Source organism: Oncorhynchus clarkii, chromosome 18 (assembly GCF_045791955.1).
Source record: "Oncorhynchus clarkii lewisi isolate Uvic-CL-2024 chromosome 18, UVic_Ocla_1.0, whole genome shotgun sequence".
In the NCBI taxonomy this organism is placed as follows: Eukaryota; Metazoa; Chordata; class Actinopteri; order Salmoniformes; family Salmonidae; genus Oncorhynchus; species Oncorhynchus clarkii.
In genome coordinates, this window is record NC_092164.1 from 56,515,027 (window position 1) to 56,535,462 (window position 20,436).

The following is a 20,436-nucleotide window of genomic DNA, read 5'->3' on the forward strand; positions in this document are numbered from 1 at the left end:
TTTACACACTGTTGCTAGTTAACCACGATGTAACAAGGACCCCTTCAAACTAAGTGTTACTGGAAAAAGGGGTGAATATGTTTTGAAGGCCTGTAGCACAAAGTGAAACTGATTGACAGAAGTGTGTGTGCTTCAGGAGGCTGATACAGAATGTGTGAATGCTACTGATATCTAATAATAATAATAAGCCATTTAGCAGACACTTTTATCCAAAGCAACTTACAGCAGTGCGTACATACACTTTCATATTGGTGGCCCCGGCTGGAATCAAACTCACGATACTGAAGTTGCAAACGCCAGCAGTCTACCAACTGAGATGTGTTAAACCCATATTTAATTTCTGAATTGGTTAGGGTCCGTTTCAGATTTGGACTAGTTGGGCTGTCAATGGGATGCTGGTCAGAAACGGCATGAGAATAAGCTATGGTCAGAAACGGCATGAGAATAAGCTATGGTCAGAAACGGCATGAGAATAAGCTATGGTCAGAAGGTCCACGAATGTTCTACTCGTCCTAATTCTATGGATGTCTATCGGTGGCATAGGATTAATTTAACTCAACCAGACAGTGTTGATGATTCAACCATCAGAAACAGTGTAACAGTATTTCAAGTTCTCCTTCCATGACACTTAGACCACTGTTTTGTTATGGTGTCACATTACGCTATTTTAATATCTGGTTTTATACTCGTCGAGTAAAATATTACTGCATTTTTACAAAATGGTAATTTTCAATCATTGGCCTTTTGTCTTAAGTCAGTGTGACAAATCTGCCTGCACTGAGGGATGAGCGTTGCCTAGATGCCACCTGTCGGAAGACAATGGTTGGCGTCTTGAAAACCTTTGTTATTCACCTGATGTTATAAGACAAGTTGTCTCTTGATAAATTGACATCAATATCTCCTCCAAACCATATCCATTAGATGCATTACCACACCCAAACTAGTTCGCAGTTGTAAATGAGAACTTGTTCTCAATTGGCCTACCTGGATAAAAAAAACTATATGCAAATAAACCAGCTAATTTATAATCTGGCTGTGTCTTTATTACCATAAAACAGTGCTTTCAAAAATCACACAGCTTTGACCCTGGACTCTTGATAGCCACACATGCAATCAGAGAGACACGACTAGGGCCTGACAAAGGGAAGCCACAAAGTATTGAACTGGCATTTTCAAAATGTCACACACACACATCAGTCTGGTGATCACTGACCGACAACACTCACCAAACACACTAAGGGGTCCGGCTCTATTCAATTTGTACGGCTGAAGAGTTAAGTTGTACTCACAATTCAGCATGTTGCTACAGACTATAATGTCCTGTTGAAAAGCAGTACAAAGCCACAACGACACAGGCATACTTTAGCAAGAGCAATGCTTTTATTGGTCTAGTTAATCTGGGTTATAGGGACATCCCTTATGTGCAATGCTTTACTTGGCTACCACAGGAAGCAAGAGAACTAAATACAAGGACACCGGAAATAATGAAACCTATGTTATTATTCCATAGATAAATTTGAATTAATTTCTTAAAAAAACAAAAACTTTCACCTTGTAATGCAGTGCAGGTTAAAATAGCTTCTAACAACGTCAAGGAGAAAGAGGGAGTCAGGTAATCTCTGTCAATGATTTACAGGCACTGGTTAGAAGTTGTCCCTAACAACCGATACAGAATCAGATATTTTAAAATCCCCCTAATGGTAGGTGAAGGACTAGCGATTGGGAATCTGATCCTAGATCTGTTAGGAGCAACTTCTCTTGAACAGTTAAAGACCAATCAAAGAAGAGATGAATGGCGGTAAGACAAGTTATCTTTAGACACAGGCATTAGATGGACAGACAGCTCCCCTACCTGGAGAAACAGGGTACTACCCTACCCTTCAATTACTGCTACATACAGAGAGAAGGGAAAGGATTCCCCACACTGATAAATGCAGTATGAATTCCAGCTCCTGAGGGTAGCCTGTAGTGAACTGTCTAGTGGTGCCATCTCGTGGCAAAATGGGTATTACTATTAAAGTCACTTGTCTTGAAGTCAGAGGTGGGGTTGGATAACTGCTAAGACCCAAGCATACAGGAGGGCAGGCAATAGGCATAGGAGAGATCTATAGTATTCAAGGAATACAGATCAGGTTAGAGAGGGTAATGTGTCAGACATGAGGACAGACAGGAAATGATAAAGTATTGGCGACTGCCAGACAGTAGGTTGGCTGTCATAGCCCAGTCCACATGTGCAAGTTTCATCCAGCAGTGGCACATTGGTTTGCCCCTGTGAAACAGCATATCCTCCAGGTTGGGATGAAGTAACCCCCTAACCCCCTTGCATTTCTCCCCCTAATGGTTAAGGTGGGGATAAGGGGATTGATAAACTGATCCTACATCTCTGGTTAGGGGTAACCCCCACCCAAATCAGAACAGTATAGTCCCTCACAGGTCCTGGGGGTTGACGATGGTGAAGTCATAGTCTTTGCTGTGAGTGCTGCCCTCATCTGGGCTGGAGGAGCCAGACGCTGCACCCATTAGGGGGTCCTGGAACACCCCCACGCCCTCCGGCTCCACCCTGAGCGAGCCACGGAGCTGTCTGATTGGAGGGGTCCTCTCGGCCCCTCCCTCGGTGGGCTGCAGCTCTCCGTCTTGCGAGACCAGGATGTAGTCGTCCCAGTTCTTCCCCTCAGAACCCACAGACAGAGATGACTCTGGGGGAGACGCCTGCATGGGGAGACAAGGGGCTTGTTCAACACTGCTGCTGACAGGCTGATCTACAAATCACCTTGTATCAGAGAGTATGAGTATGTATGAATATAACCATGTGTGTGTAACCACCTGTTGCTCTGACTCCGTGTGCTCATGCTCTTCCTCCTCTCGGTCCTTCTGTTCTCCATCACCGTCGCCACGCTGCGGTGTGGCCTGGAAGGGGTGTTTGGCATGGTGACGGTTGGCGAGCTGTTCTACGATGGCTGCAGCGGCATTGGAGGCGATGTCATAGTGGTCGTCAGCGATGGTGATCTCCTCGTTCTCCTCAGCCTCCAGCAGGCTCTGGTTGAAACGCAGCGCTCCCTTCAGGATGTCCTTGATCTGACGGATTCATTCAAAAATACACAGAGCAAGTCATGATGAACACACACACACACACGGAGTACAAAGAACACACGAACTGACAACACATATGGTTAAATGCCAATATTTACAAGCGCCGGAGGAAATGGCTGCCGTTTTACGGTCTCCTAACCAATTGTGCTATTGTGTTTTTCTGCGTTAATTGTAACTTGTTTTGTACATAATGTTTCTGCCACCGTCTCTTATGACCAAAAAGAGCTTGTAGATATCAGGACAGCGATTACTCACCTCGTTCTGGAAGAATAAGCAGACCACTGTAGTCCCTGTGCCCAAGAACACCAAGGTAACATGCCTAAATGATTACCAACCCGTAGCACTCATGTCTGTAGCCATGAAGTGCTTTGAAAGGCTGGTCATGGCTCACAACACCATTATCCCAGAAACCCTAGACCCACTCCAATTTGCATTCCGCCTCAACAGATCCACAGATGATGCACTCTCTACTGCCCTTTCCCACCTGGACAAAAGGAACACGTATGTGAGAATGCTATTCATTGACTACAGCTCAGCGTTCAACACCATAGTGCCCTCAAAACTCATCATTAAGCTAAGGATCCTGGGACTAAACACCTCCCTCTGCAACTGGATCCTGGACTTCCACAGGCCACCCCCAGGTGGTAAGGGTAGGTTGCAACACATCTGCCACGCTGATCCTCAACACGGGGGCTCCTCGGGTGCGTGCTCAGTCCCCTACTGTACTCCCTGTTCACTCATGACTGCATGGTCAGGCACGACTCCAACACCATCATTAAGTTTGCCAACAACACAACACCAACAACGAGACAGCCTATAGGGAGGTCAGAAACCTGGCCGTGTAGTGCCAGGACAACAACCTCTCCCTCGACGTGATCAAGACAAAGGAGATGATTGTGGACCACAGGAAAAGGAGAACTGAGCACACCCCCATTCTCATCGATGGGGTTGCAGTGGAACAGGTTGAGAGCTTCAAGTTCCTTGGCGTCCACATCACCAACAACCTAACATGGTCAAACACACCAAGATAGTCGTGAAGAGGGCACGACTAAACCTATTCCCCCTCAGGAGACTGAAAAGATTTGGCATGGGTCCTCAGATGTTCAAAAGGTTCTACAGCTGCACCAGAGAGCATCCTGACTGGTTGCATCACTGCCTGGTATGGCAACTGCTCAGCCTCTGACCACAAAGCACTAAAGAGGGTAGTGCGTACGGCCCAGTACATCACCGAGGCCAAGCTTCCTGCCATCCAGGACCTCTATACCAGGCGGTGTCATAGGAAGGCCCTAAAAAATGTTTTGTCAGACTCCAGCCACCCTAGTCGTAGACTGTTCTCTCTGCTACTGCAGGGCAAGCTGTACCAGAGTGCCAAGTCTAGGTCCAAGAGGCTTCTAAACAGCTTCTAACCCCAAGCCATAAGACTCCTGAACATCTAGTCAAATAGCTACCCAGACTGTGTGCTTTGTCTCCTCCCCTATTTTACGCTGCTGCTACTCCCTGCGTATTATCTACGCTGCTGCTACTCCCTGCGTATTATCTATGCAGTCACTAATGATACCTACGTACAGTAACTCTGTACCGGTACCCCATATACAGTGCCTTGCGAAAGTATTCAGCCCCCTTGAACTTTGCAACCTTTTGCCACATTTCAGGCTTCAAACATAAAAATATAAAACTATTTTTTTGTGAAGAATCAACAACAAGTGCGACACAATTATGAAGTGGAACGACATTTATTGGATATTTCAAACTTTTTTAACAAATCAAAAACTGAAAAATCGGCGTGCAAAATTATTCAGCCCCCTTAAGTTAATTGTAGCGCCACCTTTTGCTGCGATTACAGCTGTAAGTCGCTTGGGGTATGTCTATCAGTTTTGCACATCGAGAGACTGAATTTTTTTCCCATTCCTCCTTGCAAAACAGCTCGAGCTCAGTGAGGTTGGATGGAGAGCATTTGTGAACAGCAGTTTTCAGTTCTTTCCACAGATTCTCGATTGGATTCAGGTCTGGACTTTGACTTGGCCATTCTAACACCTGGATATGTTTCTAACACCATTCCATTGTAGATTTTGCTTTATGTTTTGGATCATTGTCTTGTTGGAAGACAAATCTCCGTCCCAGTCTCAGGTCTTTTGCAGACTCCATCAGGTTTTCTTCCAGAATGGTCCTGTATTTGGCTCCATCCATCTTCCCATCAATTTTAACCATTTTCCCTGTCCCTGCTGAAGAGAAGCAGGCCCAAACCATGATGCTGCCACCACCATGTTTGACAGTGGGGATGATGTGTTCAGGGTGATGAGCTGTGTTGCTTTTACGCCAAACATAACATTTTGCATTTTTGCCAAAAGTTCAATTTTGGTTTCATCTGACCAGAGCACCTTCTTCCACATATTTGGTGTGTCTCCCAGGTGGCTTGTGGCAAACTTTAAACAACACTTTTTATGGATATCTTTAAGAAATGGCTTTCTTCTTGCCACTCTTCCATAAAGGCCAGATTTGTGCAATATACGACTGATTGTTGTCCTATGGACAGAGTCTCCCACCTCAGCTGTAGATCTCTGCAGTTCATCCAGAGTGATCATGGGCCTCTTGGCTGCATCTCTGATCAGTCTTCTCCTTGTATGAGCTGAAAGTTGAGGGACGGCCAGGTCTTGGTAGATTTGCAGTGGTCTGATACTCCTTCCATTTCAATATTATCGCTTGCACAGTGCTCCTTGGGATGTTTAAAGCTTGGGAAATATTTTTGTATCCAAATCCGGCTTTAAACTTCTTCACAACAGTATCTCGGACCTGCCTGGTGTGTTCCTTGTTCTTCATGATGCTCTCTGCGCTTTTAACGGACCTCTGAGACTATCACAGTGCAGGTGCATTTATACGGAGACTTGATTACACACAGGTGGATTGTATTTATCATCATTAGTTATTTAGGTCAACATTGGATCATTCAGAGATCCTCACTGAACTTCTGGAGAGAGTTTGCTGCACTGAAAGTAAAGGGGCTGAATAATTTTGCACGCCCAAATTTTCAGTTTTTGATTTGTTAAAAAAGTTTGAAATATACAATAAATGTCGTTCCACTTCATGATTGTGTCCCACTTGTTGTTGATTCTTCACCAAAAAATACAGTTTTATATCTTTATGTTTGAAGCCTGAAATGTGGCAAAAGGTCGCAAAGTTCAAGGGGGCCGAATACTTTCGCAAGGCACTGTAGCCCCGCTACTGTTATTTTACTGCTGCTCTTTAATTATTTATTTGTATTTTTTACTCACTCGTTTTTCTTAACTGCATTGTTGGTTAAGGGCTTGTAAGTAAGCATTTCACTGTAAAATGTGATTTGTCATGCACAAATGCACACACACACACACACACACCTGTTTGAGTCCAGCCAGTGACACCAACACCTCGTCTTCTTTCTCCAGGTGCTCCTGTAGGATCACCTCCTGGATCTTACCTGAGACAGACATCAGATCACAGATATAGCAGTAACACACAGCCAACCAATTAACAAAATAAAGCCTGTTTTAACCACACAACTGAGCACATGTGTATACGGATTTAAAATCACTAGATTGCTCAAAACATCACTGTAGTTATAGCTTAACTCAGCGATTCTCAACTGGTGGGTCATGACTCAACGTTTCTCTGAAGAAAAAAAAACTCCAGTCTTAACATAAATCAACTAAAACTATGTAGATATGGAATGCTGTTTGGGTCTTTGCGTGTCAAAAAATGTGAAATAAGCTTTTAATTTGAGCCGTCAAATAACAACTATATTATAGAATGTTGTGCTCGCTGAATTTGCATGTGCAAGCCAAGCACCACCACTACTACGATCAGCAGCACTGTTAAAGCTGAAGAAATGAAGACCTCTAGAAACAAGCACCACCACCACTACGATCAGCAGCACTGTTAAAGCTGAAGAAATGAAGACCTCTACAAACAAGCACCACCACCACTACGATCAGCAGCACTGTTAAAGCTGAAGAAATGAAGACCTCTACAAACAAGCACCACCACCACTACGATCAGCAGCACTGTTAAAGCTGAAGAAATGAAGACCTCTACAAACAAGCACCACCACCACTACGATCAGCAGCACTGTTAAAGCTGAAGAAATGAAGACCTCTACAAACAAGCACCACCACCACTACGATCAGCAGCACTGTTAAAGCTGAAGAAATGAAGACCTCTACAAACAAGCACCACCACCACTACGATCAGCAGCACTGTTAAAGCTGAAGAAATGAAGACCTCTACAAACAAGCACCACCACCACTACGATCAGCAGCACTGTTAAAGCTGAAGAAATGAAGACCTCTACAAACAAGCACCACCACCACTACGATCAGCAGCACTGTTAAAGCTGAAGAAATGAAGACCTCTACAAACAAGCACCACCACCACTACGATCAGCAGCACTGTTAAAGCTGAAGAAATGAAGACCTCTACAAACAAGCACACACCGGCCACGATGTGTTTTCATTAGCACTTTGGTAATAAGACGTTTATTTGTTCGACCGAATGGGAAAACATCTGTAAACATTTGAAATAAGATGCAGGATAAAACAAAGGTAGTCCAACATTCTCCCAGACGTGCAACAATCCCAGAGTCTGGGGGGGAACGGATGGGGATCCTGCTGCTTCGAGTCCCTACCGCTTCTGCCTGCCAGCCACATCCCAAGCAATTGTACCTGATTCAACCTAGCTAGTCAAAATTAAATACAGAATAATAATGACGCATTTTGTCAACATTGATAACAGTTTGGAAATTGGAGCCAGGCTGTCACCCTACTTTGTTGACTTTGGGTTTGCAGTATGATAAAGTCACTCAGAAATATCTTTGATACAGATTTTATTAGCAACTTCTGGGATTGCTAGCTAGCTTTAGCTTGGTATCTCGCTAGCACCAATGCAACCACCCTGAAAATAGTGATCAGAAACTGCAACCATTTTCAATATTCTTAGCAATGATTTAGGAATCCATGTGACTAATTATTACCCAGGCAGCCACTTGTTATCCTATTCTAAATCGAACTTCTGTTCATTAAAATAACTAGCTAGATAGATAAGTAAATAAACAAGCTAGCCAGCTACCTAGCCCTGTTACCCCCAAACTTATCTAATAAGACTGGACCCGACACTTATGTGAAGCTAGCCACAATAAGGATTAGACAAGTGGAATTTGCAATTCGCTTTCGAAATAAAAAAGGTCCCTCTTTGAAAGTAATCCAAATGGATACAAATAGTGGAACTACGCAATATTTGGACTAGATAATACTGAACAAGGTTGAAATGTTATGTAAATTCAACAAACGACAATTAGTTAATTTGACAAAACAAATGTGTTGAAATCGCACTGTTGATGTATTAGACTTCAGTATGCATTGGGGCATACTTGTATTTCACTGTAAAGCCTTACCCAATTTCATTGATCCACAATCCATAGGTATCAGTCTACTCAGTGACACCCACAGAACACAACTGTAAAGAGTCCACACATTTTTGCAGCGTAGCTCTTGCAGGACTGACTATGGGAAATCACCTCCCCAGTCTGCTTATTGTGGGTATTGACATTCCTATTGCACTGTACAGCCTTACCTAAGAATACAGTATGCCCCCAATGCAATTCTAAAGTCTAATATATCTACAGAGTGATTTGAACTGATTTGTCAAATTAACTAATTGTCTTTTGTTGCATTTATATAACATTCCAACCTTGTTAAGCACCAACTATGGCATGATTCTCTATTTGCATCACTTTCAATGATGGACTTTTATTTTGAAGGCAAACTGCAAGCTTCACATAGGTGGGTCTGACCATCATCAACCAAATACTAAAACGGTCTTGTAAATTATGGGTATAAGTAAATAAAATGGATGTTACCCCCTTCTCCCCAATTTTGTGATATCCAATTGCAATCTTGCCTCATCGCTGCAACTCCCTAACGGGCTCGGGAGAGGCAAAGGTTGAGTCACGTATCCTCCGAAACATGACCCGCCAAACCACTCTTCTTAACACCCGCCCACTTAATCCAGAAGCCAGCCACACCAATGTGTCAGAGGAAACACTGTCTACCTGACGACCAAAGTCAGCCTGCAGGCTACCAGCCCGCCACAAGGAGTCGCTAGAGCGTGATGAGCCAAGTAAAGCAAACCTAGCCCTCCCCTCCCCTAACCCAGAAGATGCAGGGCCAATTGTGCGCCGCCCTATGGGACTCCCGGTCACGGCTGGTTGTGACACAGCCTGGGATCGAACCCGGGTCTGTAGTGACGCCTCAAGCACCACTCAGGAGGCCAAATTATGGGTATTTTAAATTACACCTAGGTAGATAGCTAACTATAGCTACTGAAACAGATTGTCATTTTGCTATGTTTTTTGTGGAGAACATTGTTTGCATCCATCAGCAAGCTTTCTTTGTTTCTGACCAGCACAGTCCCAGAGCTTGGGGAGGTGTGTGTCTGTCTCATGCGGCAGCGTCAGGTGTGCGACACCAAACTTGACCAGCATCATAGCATAAGTATCGGTGAATGGCTAGAAAATACGAGTGAGTGCAATCAATGTTTAATAACTACGTAAAACTTTTTTTTTTGAACGTGTTAAATGATGTGACGTGCAGTCATATTCAGGTCCTGATTGGTCAACAATATTATTTGTTGGGCCAAGTGTTGAGATGTATGTGTGTAGAAATGACAATGGACCTAATATTTTTAAACAACTTAACCTGTGAACTATTTCTCTTCACAGTATTTCCAATATAGTTATTAGAAGCACTATTTGGCAGATTTGGTTGATTGTGTGCAATGCTGTCAAGGCAAAGGGTGGCTACTTTGAAGAATTTCAAATAACCCTCTGAATCAGAGGTGTGGGTATCTGCCTTAAATCACCGTCCATGTCATCGGCGCCCGGGGAGCAGTTGCTGTTTTTTTTATTTAACTTGGCAAGCCAGTGGGTTAACTGCCTTGTTCAGAGCCGAACAACAGATTTTTACCTTGTCAGCTCAGGGATTTGATCCAACAACCTTTCGGTTACTGGCCCAACGGTCTAATCACTAGGGTACCTGCCGCCTCTGTTTGTTGGGGGTTAACTGCTAAAGGGCAGAACAGCAGATTTTTCCACTATTGTATTGGTAGTAGGTAGACTTACCAATATGTGTGTTCATCATCTTGGCACAGTACTTGCTCATGGCCTCCAGGTCGTTGATCTGACCTTGCAGGAAGGACACCTGGGCCTCCAACTCCTCCTCCTGACAACACAGAGGGGACAGCGTTAGAGAGAGTGTGGATCCTTAGAGGGAGATCGAGGAGAGAAATAGGAGATAGGTGAGAGACTTGCAGAGACAGAGAGACAGAGCTAGTGAACTCACAGCCTCTTTCTTGCCCATCATGGTCTTGCTGTGGGAGCGGGAGCGAGTGATGTTGAAGAAGGAATCCTTCTTGGTGGCCGAGAGGGGTGGAGACGACGTGCTGGTGTCACTGGTGACAGGAAGGGGTGGGGATGCAGTGGTGTGACCCCGCCCTCCAGAGAGGCTCTCTATGCTGGGGGAGGAGCTAGCTGTCCTGGAGATTTGGCCTGAAAGAGAGAGAGACATGTGGGCTAGCAGAGAGAGAGGAGAAGAACAGATGGACCAGCCCAGTTGTCGACAACCTTGGTCCTGGAGAGCCTGTACCAGGGGGAACTTCCAGGTAGATACAACATGCAGAGTGGGTGGCAATGAAGCAGTTAAATATTTCAACTAAAAACCTTGTGTTTGGGACAAATGATTCACTAAATCCTAAACCTCAACTAAATCATGTGGAAATTGACCAAGTAGAGGTGACTAAACTGCTTGGAGTAACCCTGGATTGTAAACTGTCATGGTCAAAACATGTTGATACAACAGTAGTTAAGATGGGTAGAAGTCTGTCCATAATAAAGCACTGCTCTATCTTCTTAACACCATCAACAAGGTTTGTCACACCTGGAAAACTGTTCAGTCGTGTGCCACAAAAAGGGACTTAGTAAAATTGCAATTAGGTAAGAACAGGGCAGCACGGCTAGCCCTTGGATGTACACAGAGAGCTAATATTAATAATATGCATGTCAATCTCTCCTGGCTCAAAGTGTAGGAGAGATTGACGTCATCACTACTTGTTTTTATGAGAGGTATTGGCATGTTGAATTCACCGAGCTGTCTATTAAAACGACTAGCACACCACTCAGACACCGATGCCTACCCCACAAGACATGCCACCAGAGGTCTCTTCACAATGCCCAAGTCCAGAACAGACTATGGGAGGTACACAGTACTACATAGAGCCAGTACATGGAACTCATCAAGTAACTGATGCAAGCAGTAAAATACATTTTAAAAAAGATCAAAATACACCTTATGGAACAGCGAGGACTGTGAAGCAACAAACACACACGATAACATATACACTATACACACTTACACATGGATTTAGTACTGTAGATGTGGTGGATTAGGGGCCTGAGAACACAGTATGTTGTGAAATCTGTGAATTATTGTAATGTTTTTAAAATTTTATACATTTCCTTAATTTTGCTGGACCCCAGGAAGAGTAGCTGCTGCCTTGGCAGGAACTAATGGGGATCCATAAATACAAAACTCTGGACTGCCACAGTACTGCTGGCTTGTAGCGTTCAGTGATTGATTAAGACAAGGGTGAATTTGAACAATACGGCTGATCAATAATGCCATTTATTGGTTGATTAAGTAACCAGGAGGAAAAGAGTACAGAAAGCCAGCAGTACTGTGACAGTCAGAGGTCAGGGTTGAAACTAACTGGTCAAAGGGAATGCAAGCACATCACACATACACAAGCAAGCAGGTGCTGCGGTAGCAGTTACCTTTTGTGTCAGAGAAAATGTGGGCTGGGACAGGAACCTGAGAGACTCCTCCTGAAACTACATTGAACAGACAGGAGAGTAAGGCTATCGTGTCACTCGTGGACACACACAGTCCAGAGTCCAGGACTGCTATCATGTGCTTATTGAGTAAACCTTCTCGTGACGCAACTAAGCACTTGTATGTATGGACATGCGAGCTTCAGTGTACCTGTTCAGCGTAAAAGTGTGTGTGTGCGCACGTGCGTTTCCGACCCTCACCTTTGCTCAGGTGGACAGGCATACTCTCAGACTTGAGTAGGCGGTGGTGCTGGGAATGGGGTGGTGTCTGCGTCTGCAGGGGTGCATGGCCAGACAACAAGGGCTCGGCCTGGGGGTGAGGACCCACAGTGACGGGGGAGGGGGCAGACAGGACCTCGCTATTAATTGGAGAGATGCCGCTGGAGCCACCCCCTGACAGAGCAGGGGCGATGAGCTTCCTACCGAAGCTGAGCAGACTGCTGGAGACCTTGTTGATGTTGAGAGGAGCCATCTTGCCACTGGCACTGAGAGAGGAGAAAAGAGAGAAAGGCTTAGTTTAGCAGAATATTGTGAAACAGTGTGTGTGTGTGTGTTTGTTACCATGACTGTTCCTCATGCTGTACTGTGTGTGTGTGTCTGCTTACCGGGTGTTGTTGACCAGGTCCGCTCCTCTGGTCTTGTAATAGTCCAGATTCTGTTGAAACTGGTAGTTGGCTGGCCGAGGATTGTTCTAAAGGAAGAGGCATCAGTGAATACAGCTCATTAAATAGTGATCAAATCAATACAAAGTGATGAAATAGAGACGGTGTGAAAAATACTGTTGGGTGGGGGCTCCCCCACATAGCCTAGTCCCAGATCTGTGCTTTAGCCAACTACTCTGACTATCATGGTCATGTCCCAACCGCCTTAAAATTGATAAATATCATAAAATCACATGATTCAGCCACTTTTCCATCTTTCCCTTCTCCTCTCCACCCCCCTTTTCCCTAACCCTCATTCCACCCTCTCTTCCGCCTCAAATGTCACCAATCTGCATCAATCTATCCCATCTCCCCCTGTACCACCCCAGGGGGAGATGGGGACGCGTCTGGACAATGCAGTCCAACCCGGGGCGGTTGTGTCACACCGGATCAGACCTGCACGTCTGTCAGGAACACCACACCATGATGGGACCAAGCAGTCACAGTTTACACGGGTCAGTGGTCAAATGGAGGAGACTGGACAGGACAGAATGTGTGCTGGAGCCAGGACAGCTTATGTGTGTTCTTACCTTGGGATCTCTGAGGAACAGAGCCTTGTGTAGTAGGGTGTGGATGTCTCCTATAGGTGGGTAGTGCATTAGAAGGCCAAGACAGGTCTGGAAGTTACTCGCTATCACTGAGACACAGGAAAAAACAAAGAGTTAGCAAGGCTCCGTGACAGACACTAGCTAGCAGACAGACGGCTAGGCTATCAGGCAGGCTGGCTGAATAGCTGGTTGACTATGGCTGACTGTCTGAATGGCTGACAGTCTACGGTTGACTATGTCAGAGAACGGCTGGACGAACGACGACGGCTGGCTGGACGAACGACGACGGACCAACGGCTGACTGGCAGACAGGCAGACAGACAACGACAGACAGACAGACAGACAGGCTGACAGACAGGCTGGCTGACAGACAGACTGGCTGACAGACAGACTGGCTGACAGACAGACTGGCTGACAGACAGACTGGCTGACAGACAGACTGGCTGACAGACAGACTGGCTGACAGACAGACTGGCTGACAGACAGACTGGCTGACAGACAGACAGACAGACAGACAGACAGACAGACAGACTGGCTGACAGACAGACTGGCTGACAGACAGACTGGCTGACAGACAGACTGGCTGACAGACAGACTGGCTGACAGACAGACTGGCTGACAGACAGACTGGCTGACAGACAGACTGGCTGACAGACAGACTGGCTGACAGACAGACTGGCTGACAGACAGACAGGCTGACAGACAGACAGACTGGCTGACAGACAGACTGGCTGACAGACAGACTGGCTGACAGACAGACTGGCTGACAGACAGACTGGCTGACAGACAACGGCTGGCTGGCTGACAGACAGACAGACAACGGCTGACACAACGGCTGACAGACAGACAGACAACGGCAGACAGAGACAACGGCTGACACAACGGCTGACAGACAGACAGACAGACAACGGCTGACACAACGGCTGACAGAGACAGACAGACAACGGCTGACAGAGACAGACAGACAACGGCTGACAGAGACAGACAGACAACGGCTGACAGAGACAGACAGACAACGGCTGACAGAGACACAGACAGACAACGGCTGACAGAGACACAGACAACGGCTGACACAACGGCAGACAGACAGACAGACAACGGCAGACACAACGGCAGACAGACAGACAGACAACGGCAGACACAACGGCAGACAGACAGACAACGGCAGCCAGACAGACAGACAGACAACGGCAGACAGACAGACAACGGCAGACAGACAGACAACGGCAGACAGGCAGACAACGGCTGACAGACAGACAGACAACGGCAGACAGACAGACAGACAACGGCAGACAGACAGACAGACAACGGCAGACAGACAGACAGACAACGGCAGACAGACAGACAGACAACGGCAGACAGACAGACAGACAACGGCTGACAGACACACAGACAACGGCTGACAGACACACAGACAACGGCTGACAGACAGACAGACAACGGCTGACAGACAGACAGACAACGGCTGACAGACAGACAGACAACGGCTGACAGACAGACAGACAACGGCTGACAGACAACGGCTGACAGACAACGGCTGACAGACAACGGCTGACAGACAGACAGACAACGGCAGACAGACAGACAACGGCAGACAGACAGACAACGGCAGACAGACAGACAGACAACGGCTGACAGACAGACAGACAACGGCTGACAGACAGACACAACGGCTGACACAACGGCTGACAGACAACGGCTGACACAACGGCTGACACAACGGCTGACAGACAGACAGACAGACAACGGCTGACAGACAGACAGACAGACAACGGCTGACAGACAGACAGACAGACAACGGCTGACAGACAGACAGACAGACAACGGCTGACAGACAGACAGACAGACAGACAACGGCTGACAGACAGACAGACAACGGCTGACAGACAGACAGACAGACAACGGCTGACAGACAGACAACGGCTGACAGACAGACAGACAGACAGACAACGGCTGACAGACAGACAGACAACGGCTGACAGACAGACAGACAACGGCTGACAGACAGACAGACAGACAACGGCTGACAGACAGACAGACAGACAACGGCTGACAGACAGACAGACAGACAACGGCTGACAGACAGACAGACAGACAGACAACGGCTGACAGACAGACAGACAGACAACGGCTGACAGACAGACAGACAACGGCTGACAGACAGACAGACAGACAACGGCTGACAGACAGACAACGGCTGACAGACAGACAACGGCTGACAGACAGACAGACAGACAGACAACGGCTGACAGACAGACAGACAACGGCTGACAGACAGACAGACAACGGCTGACAGACAGACAGACAACGGCTGACACAACGGCTGACAGACAACGGCTGACACAACGGCTGACAGACAGACAGACGGCTGACACAACGGCTGACAGACAGACAACGGCTGACACAACGGCTGACAGACAGACAGACAACGGCTGACAGACAGACAGACAACGGCTGACAGACAGACAGACAGACAACGGCTGACAGACAGACAGACAGACAACGGCTGACAGACAGACAGACAGACAACGGCTGACAGACAGACAGACAGACAACGGCTGACAGACAGACAGACAACGGCTGACAGACAGACAGACAACGGCTGACAGACAGACAGACAACGGCTGACAGACAGACAGACAACGGCTGACAGACAGACAGACAACGGCTGACAGACAGACAGACAACGGCTGACAGACAGACAGACAACGGCTGACACAACGGCTGACAGACAGACAGACGGCTGACACAACGGCTGACAGACAGACAACGGCTGACACAACGGCTGACAGACAGACAACGGCTGACAGACAGACAACGGCTGACAGACAGACAGACAGACAACGGCTGACAGACAGACAGACAGACAACGGCTGACAGACAGACAGACAGACAACGGCTGACAGACAGACAGACAGACAACGGCTGACAGACAGACAGACAACGGCTGACAGACAGACAGACAACGGCTGACAGACAGACAGACAACGGCTGACAGACAGACAGACAACGGCTGACAGACAGACAGACAACGGCTGACAGACAGACAGACAACGGCTGACAGACAGACAGACAACGGCTGACACAACGGCTGACAGACAGACAGACGGCTGACACAACGGCTGACAGACAGACAACGGCTGACACAACGGCTGACAGACAGACAACGGCTGACAGACAGACAACGGCTGACAGACAGACAACGGCTGACAGACAGACACAACGGCTGACAGACAGACAACGACAGACAGACAACGGCTGACAGACAGACAGACAGACAGACAACGGCTGACACAACGGCTGACAGACAGACAGACAACGGCTGACAGACAGACAGACAACGGCTGACAGACAGACAGACAACGGCTGACAGACAGACAACGGCTGACAGACAGACAACGACAGACAGACACAACGGCTGACAGACAGACAGACAGACAACGGCTGACAGACAGACAGACAACGGCTGACAGACAGACAGACAGACAACGGCTGACAGACAGACAGACAACGGCTGACAGACAGACAGACAACGGCTGACAGACAGACAGACAACGGCTGACAGACAGACAACGGCTGACAGACAGACAACGGCTGACAGACAGACAACGGCTGACAGACAGACACAACGGCTGACAGACAGACAACGACAGACAGACAACGGCTGACAGACAGACAGACAACGGCTGACAGACAGACAGACAACGGCTGACAGACAGACAGACAACGGCTGACACAACGGCTGACAGACAGACAACGGCTGACAACGGCTGACAGACAGACAACGGCTGACAGACAGACACAACGGCTGACAGACAGACACAACGGCTGACACAACGGCTGACAGACAGACAGACAGACAACGGCTGACAGACAGACAGACAGACAACGGCTGACAGACAGACAACGGCTGACAGACAGACAGACAACGGCTGACACAACGGCTGACAGACAGACAGACAACGGCTGACACAACGGCTGACAGACAGACAGACAGACAGACAGACAGACAACGGCTGACAGACAGACAGACAACGGCTGACAGACAGACAGAGACAGACAACGGCTGACAGACAGACAGACAACGGCTGACAGACAGACACACAACGGCTGACAGACAGACACACAACGGCTGACAGACAGACACACAACGGCTGACAGACAGACAGACAACGGCTGACACAACGGCTGACAGACAGACAGACAACGGCTGACAGACAGACAGACAACGGCTGACAGACAGACAGACAACGGCTGACAGACAGACAGACAACGGCTGACAGACAGACAGACAACGGCTGACAGACAGACAGACAACGGCTGACAGACAGACAGACAACGGCTGACAGACAGACAGACAACGGCTGACAGACAGACAGACAACGGCTGACAGACAGACAGACAACGGCTGACACAACGGCTGACAGACAGACAACGGCAGACAGACAGACAGACAGACAACGGCTGACAGACAGACAGACAGACAGACAACGGCTGACAGACAGACAGACAGACAACGGCTGACAGACAGACAGACAACGGCTGACAGACAGACAACGGCAGACAGAGACAGACAGACAGACAACGGCAGACAGAGACAGACAACGGCAGACAGACAGACAACGGCTGACAGACAGACAGACAGACAACGGCAGACAGACAGACAGACAGACAACGGCAGACAGACAGACAGACAGACAGACAACGGCAGACAGACAGACAGACAACGGCAGACAGACAGACAGACAGACAACGGCAGACAGACAGACAGACAGACAACGGCAGACAGACAGACAGACAACGGCTGACAGACAGACAACGGCTGACAGACAGACAACGGCTGACAGACAGACAACGGCTGACAGACAGACAGACAGACAGACAGACAGACAGACAACGGCTGACAGACAGACAGACAACGGCTGACAGACAGACAACGGCTGACAGACAGACAGACAGACAGACAGACAGACAACGGCTGACAGACAGACAACGGCTGACAGACAGACAGACAACGGCTGACAGACAGACAGACAACGGCTGACAGACAGACAGACAACGGCTGACAGACAGACAGACAACGGCTGACAGACAGACAGACAGACAACGGCTGACAGACAGACAGACAGACAACGGCTGACAGACAGACAGACAGACAACGGCTGACAGACAGACAGACAGACAACGGCTGACAGACAGACAGACAGACAACGGCTGACAGACAGACAGACAGACAACGGCTGACAGACAGACAGACAACGGCTGACAGACAGACAGACAGACAACGGCTGACAGACAGACAGACAGACAACGGCTGACAGACAGACAGACAGACAACGGCTGACAGACAGACAGACAGACAACGGCTGACAGACAGACAGACAGACAACGGCTGACAGACAGACAGACAGACAACGGCTGACAGACAGACAGACAGACAACGGCTGACAGACAGACACAGTCAGACAACGGCTGACAGACAGACACAGTCAGACAACGGCTGACAGACAGACACAGTCAGACAACGGCTGGCTGGCTGACAGACAACGGCTGGCTGGCTGGCTGACAGACAGACAGGACAGACAACGGCTGGCTGGCAACGGCTGGCATGCAACGGCTGGCAGGCAACGGCTGGCAGGCAATGGGTGAATGTCTTGCTGACAATGGCTGAATGGCCAAATGAATGGCCGGCTGAATAGCTGACTACGGTCGGCTAAATAGCTGACTAAGGGCGGCTGAATACGACCATTGTCGTATTCAGCCATTGTCACACACTACGCGGCGCCGACAGAGATGGCCGCCTCGCTTCCTCGCTTCGCGTTCCTAGGAAACTATGCAGTTTTTAGTTTTTTTACGTGTTATTTCTTACATTAGTACCCCAGGTCATCTTAGGTTTCATTACATACAGTCGAGAAGAACTACTGAATATAAGATCAGCGTCAACTCACCATCAGTACGACCAAGAATATGTTTTTTGCGACGCGGATCCTGTGTTCTGCCTTACAAACAGGACAACGGAGTGGATTCCATGCAGCGACCCAAAAAAACGACTCCGAAAAAGAGGGAAACGAGGCGGTCTTCTGGTCAGACTCCGGAGACGGGCACACCGTGTACCACTCCCTAGCATTCTTCTTGCCAATGTCCAGTCTCTTGACAACAAGGTTGATGAAATCCGAGCAAGGGTAGCATTCCAGAGGGACATCAGAGACTGCAACGTTCTTTGCTTCACGGAAACATGGCTCACTGGAGAGACGCTATCCGAGGCGGTGCAGCCAACGGGTTTCTCCACGCATCGCGCCGACAGAAACAAACATCTTTCTGGTAAGAAGAGGGGCGGGGGCGTATGCCTTATGGCTAACGTGACATGGTGTGATGAAAGAAACATACAGGAACTCAAATCCTTCTGTTCACCTGATTTAGAATTCCTCACAATCAAATGTAGACCGCATTATCTACCAAGAGAATTCTCTTCGATTATAATCACAGCCGTATATATCCCCCCCAAGCAGACACATTGATGGCTCTGAACAAACTTTATTTAACTCTCTGCAAACTGGAAACGATTTATCCGGAGGCTGCATTCATTGTAGCTGGGGATTTTAACAAGGCTAATCTGAAAACAAGATTCCCTAAATTTTATCAGCATATCGATTGCGCAACCAGGGGTGGAAAGACCTTGGATCATTGTTACTCTAACTTCCGCGACGCATATAAGGCCCTGCCCCGCCCCCCTTTCGGAAAAGCTGACCACGACTCCATTTTGTTGATCCCTGCCTACAGACAGAAACTAAAACAAGAGGCTCCCACGCTGAGGTCTGTCCAACGCTGGTCCGACCAAGCTGACTCCACACTCCAAGACTGCTTCCATCACGTGGACTGGGACATGTTTCGTATTGCGTCAGATAACAATATTGACGAATACGCTGATTCGGTGTGCGAGTTCATTAGAACGTGCGTTGAAGATGTCGTTCCCATAGCAACGATTAAAACATTCACTAACCAGAAACCGTGGATTGATGGCAGCATTCGTGTGGAACTGAAAGCGCGAACCACTGCTTTTAATCAGGGCAAGGTGTCTGGTAACATGACCGAATACAAACAGTGCAGCTATTCCCTCCGCAAGGCTATCAAACAAGCTAAGCGTCAGTACAGAGACAAAGTAGAATCTCAATTCAACGGCTCAGACACA

General features: G+C 47.8%; 1 protein-coding gene across 1 annotated transcript in view; it reads right to left on the minus strand.

Annotated features, from left to right (window-relative positions):
- Positions 1-1,358: 1,358 nt before the first annotated feature.
- LOC139373742 (TBC1 domain family member 5-like) overlaps positions 1,359-20,436 on the minus strand; it is a 34,870-nt gene continuing 15,792 nt past the window's right edge. The window contains exons 15-23 of the mRNA XM_071114667.1: positions 13,230-13,336; positions 12,604-12,689; positions 12,200-12,483; positions 11,942-11,998; positions 10,455-10,660; positions 10,235-10,334; positions 6,462-6,541; positions 2,824-3,075; positions 1,359-2,709 (exon numbers count right to left, since the gene is read on the minus strand). Coding sequence (XP_070970768.1) covers positions 2,428-2,709; positions 2,824-3,075; positions 6,462-6,541; positions 10,235-10,334; positions 10,455-10,660; positions 11,942-11,998; positions 12,200-12,483; positions 12,604-12,689; positions 13,230-13,336 — 1,454 coding nt within the window. The 3' untranslated portion in view covers positions 1,359-2,427. The remainder of the gene's footprint in view (positions 2,710-2,823; positions 3,076-6,461; positions 6,542-10,234; positions 10,335-10,454; positions 10,661-11,941; positions 11,999-12,199; positions 12,484-12,603; positions 12,690-13,229; positions 13,337-20,436) is intronic.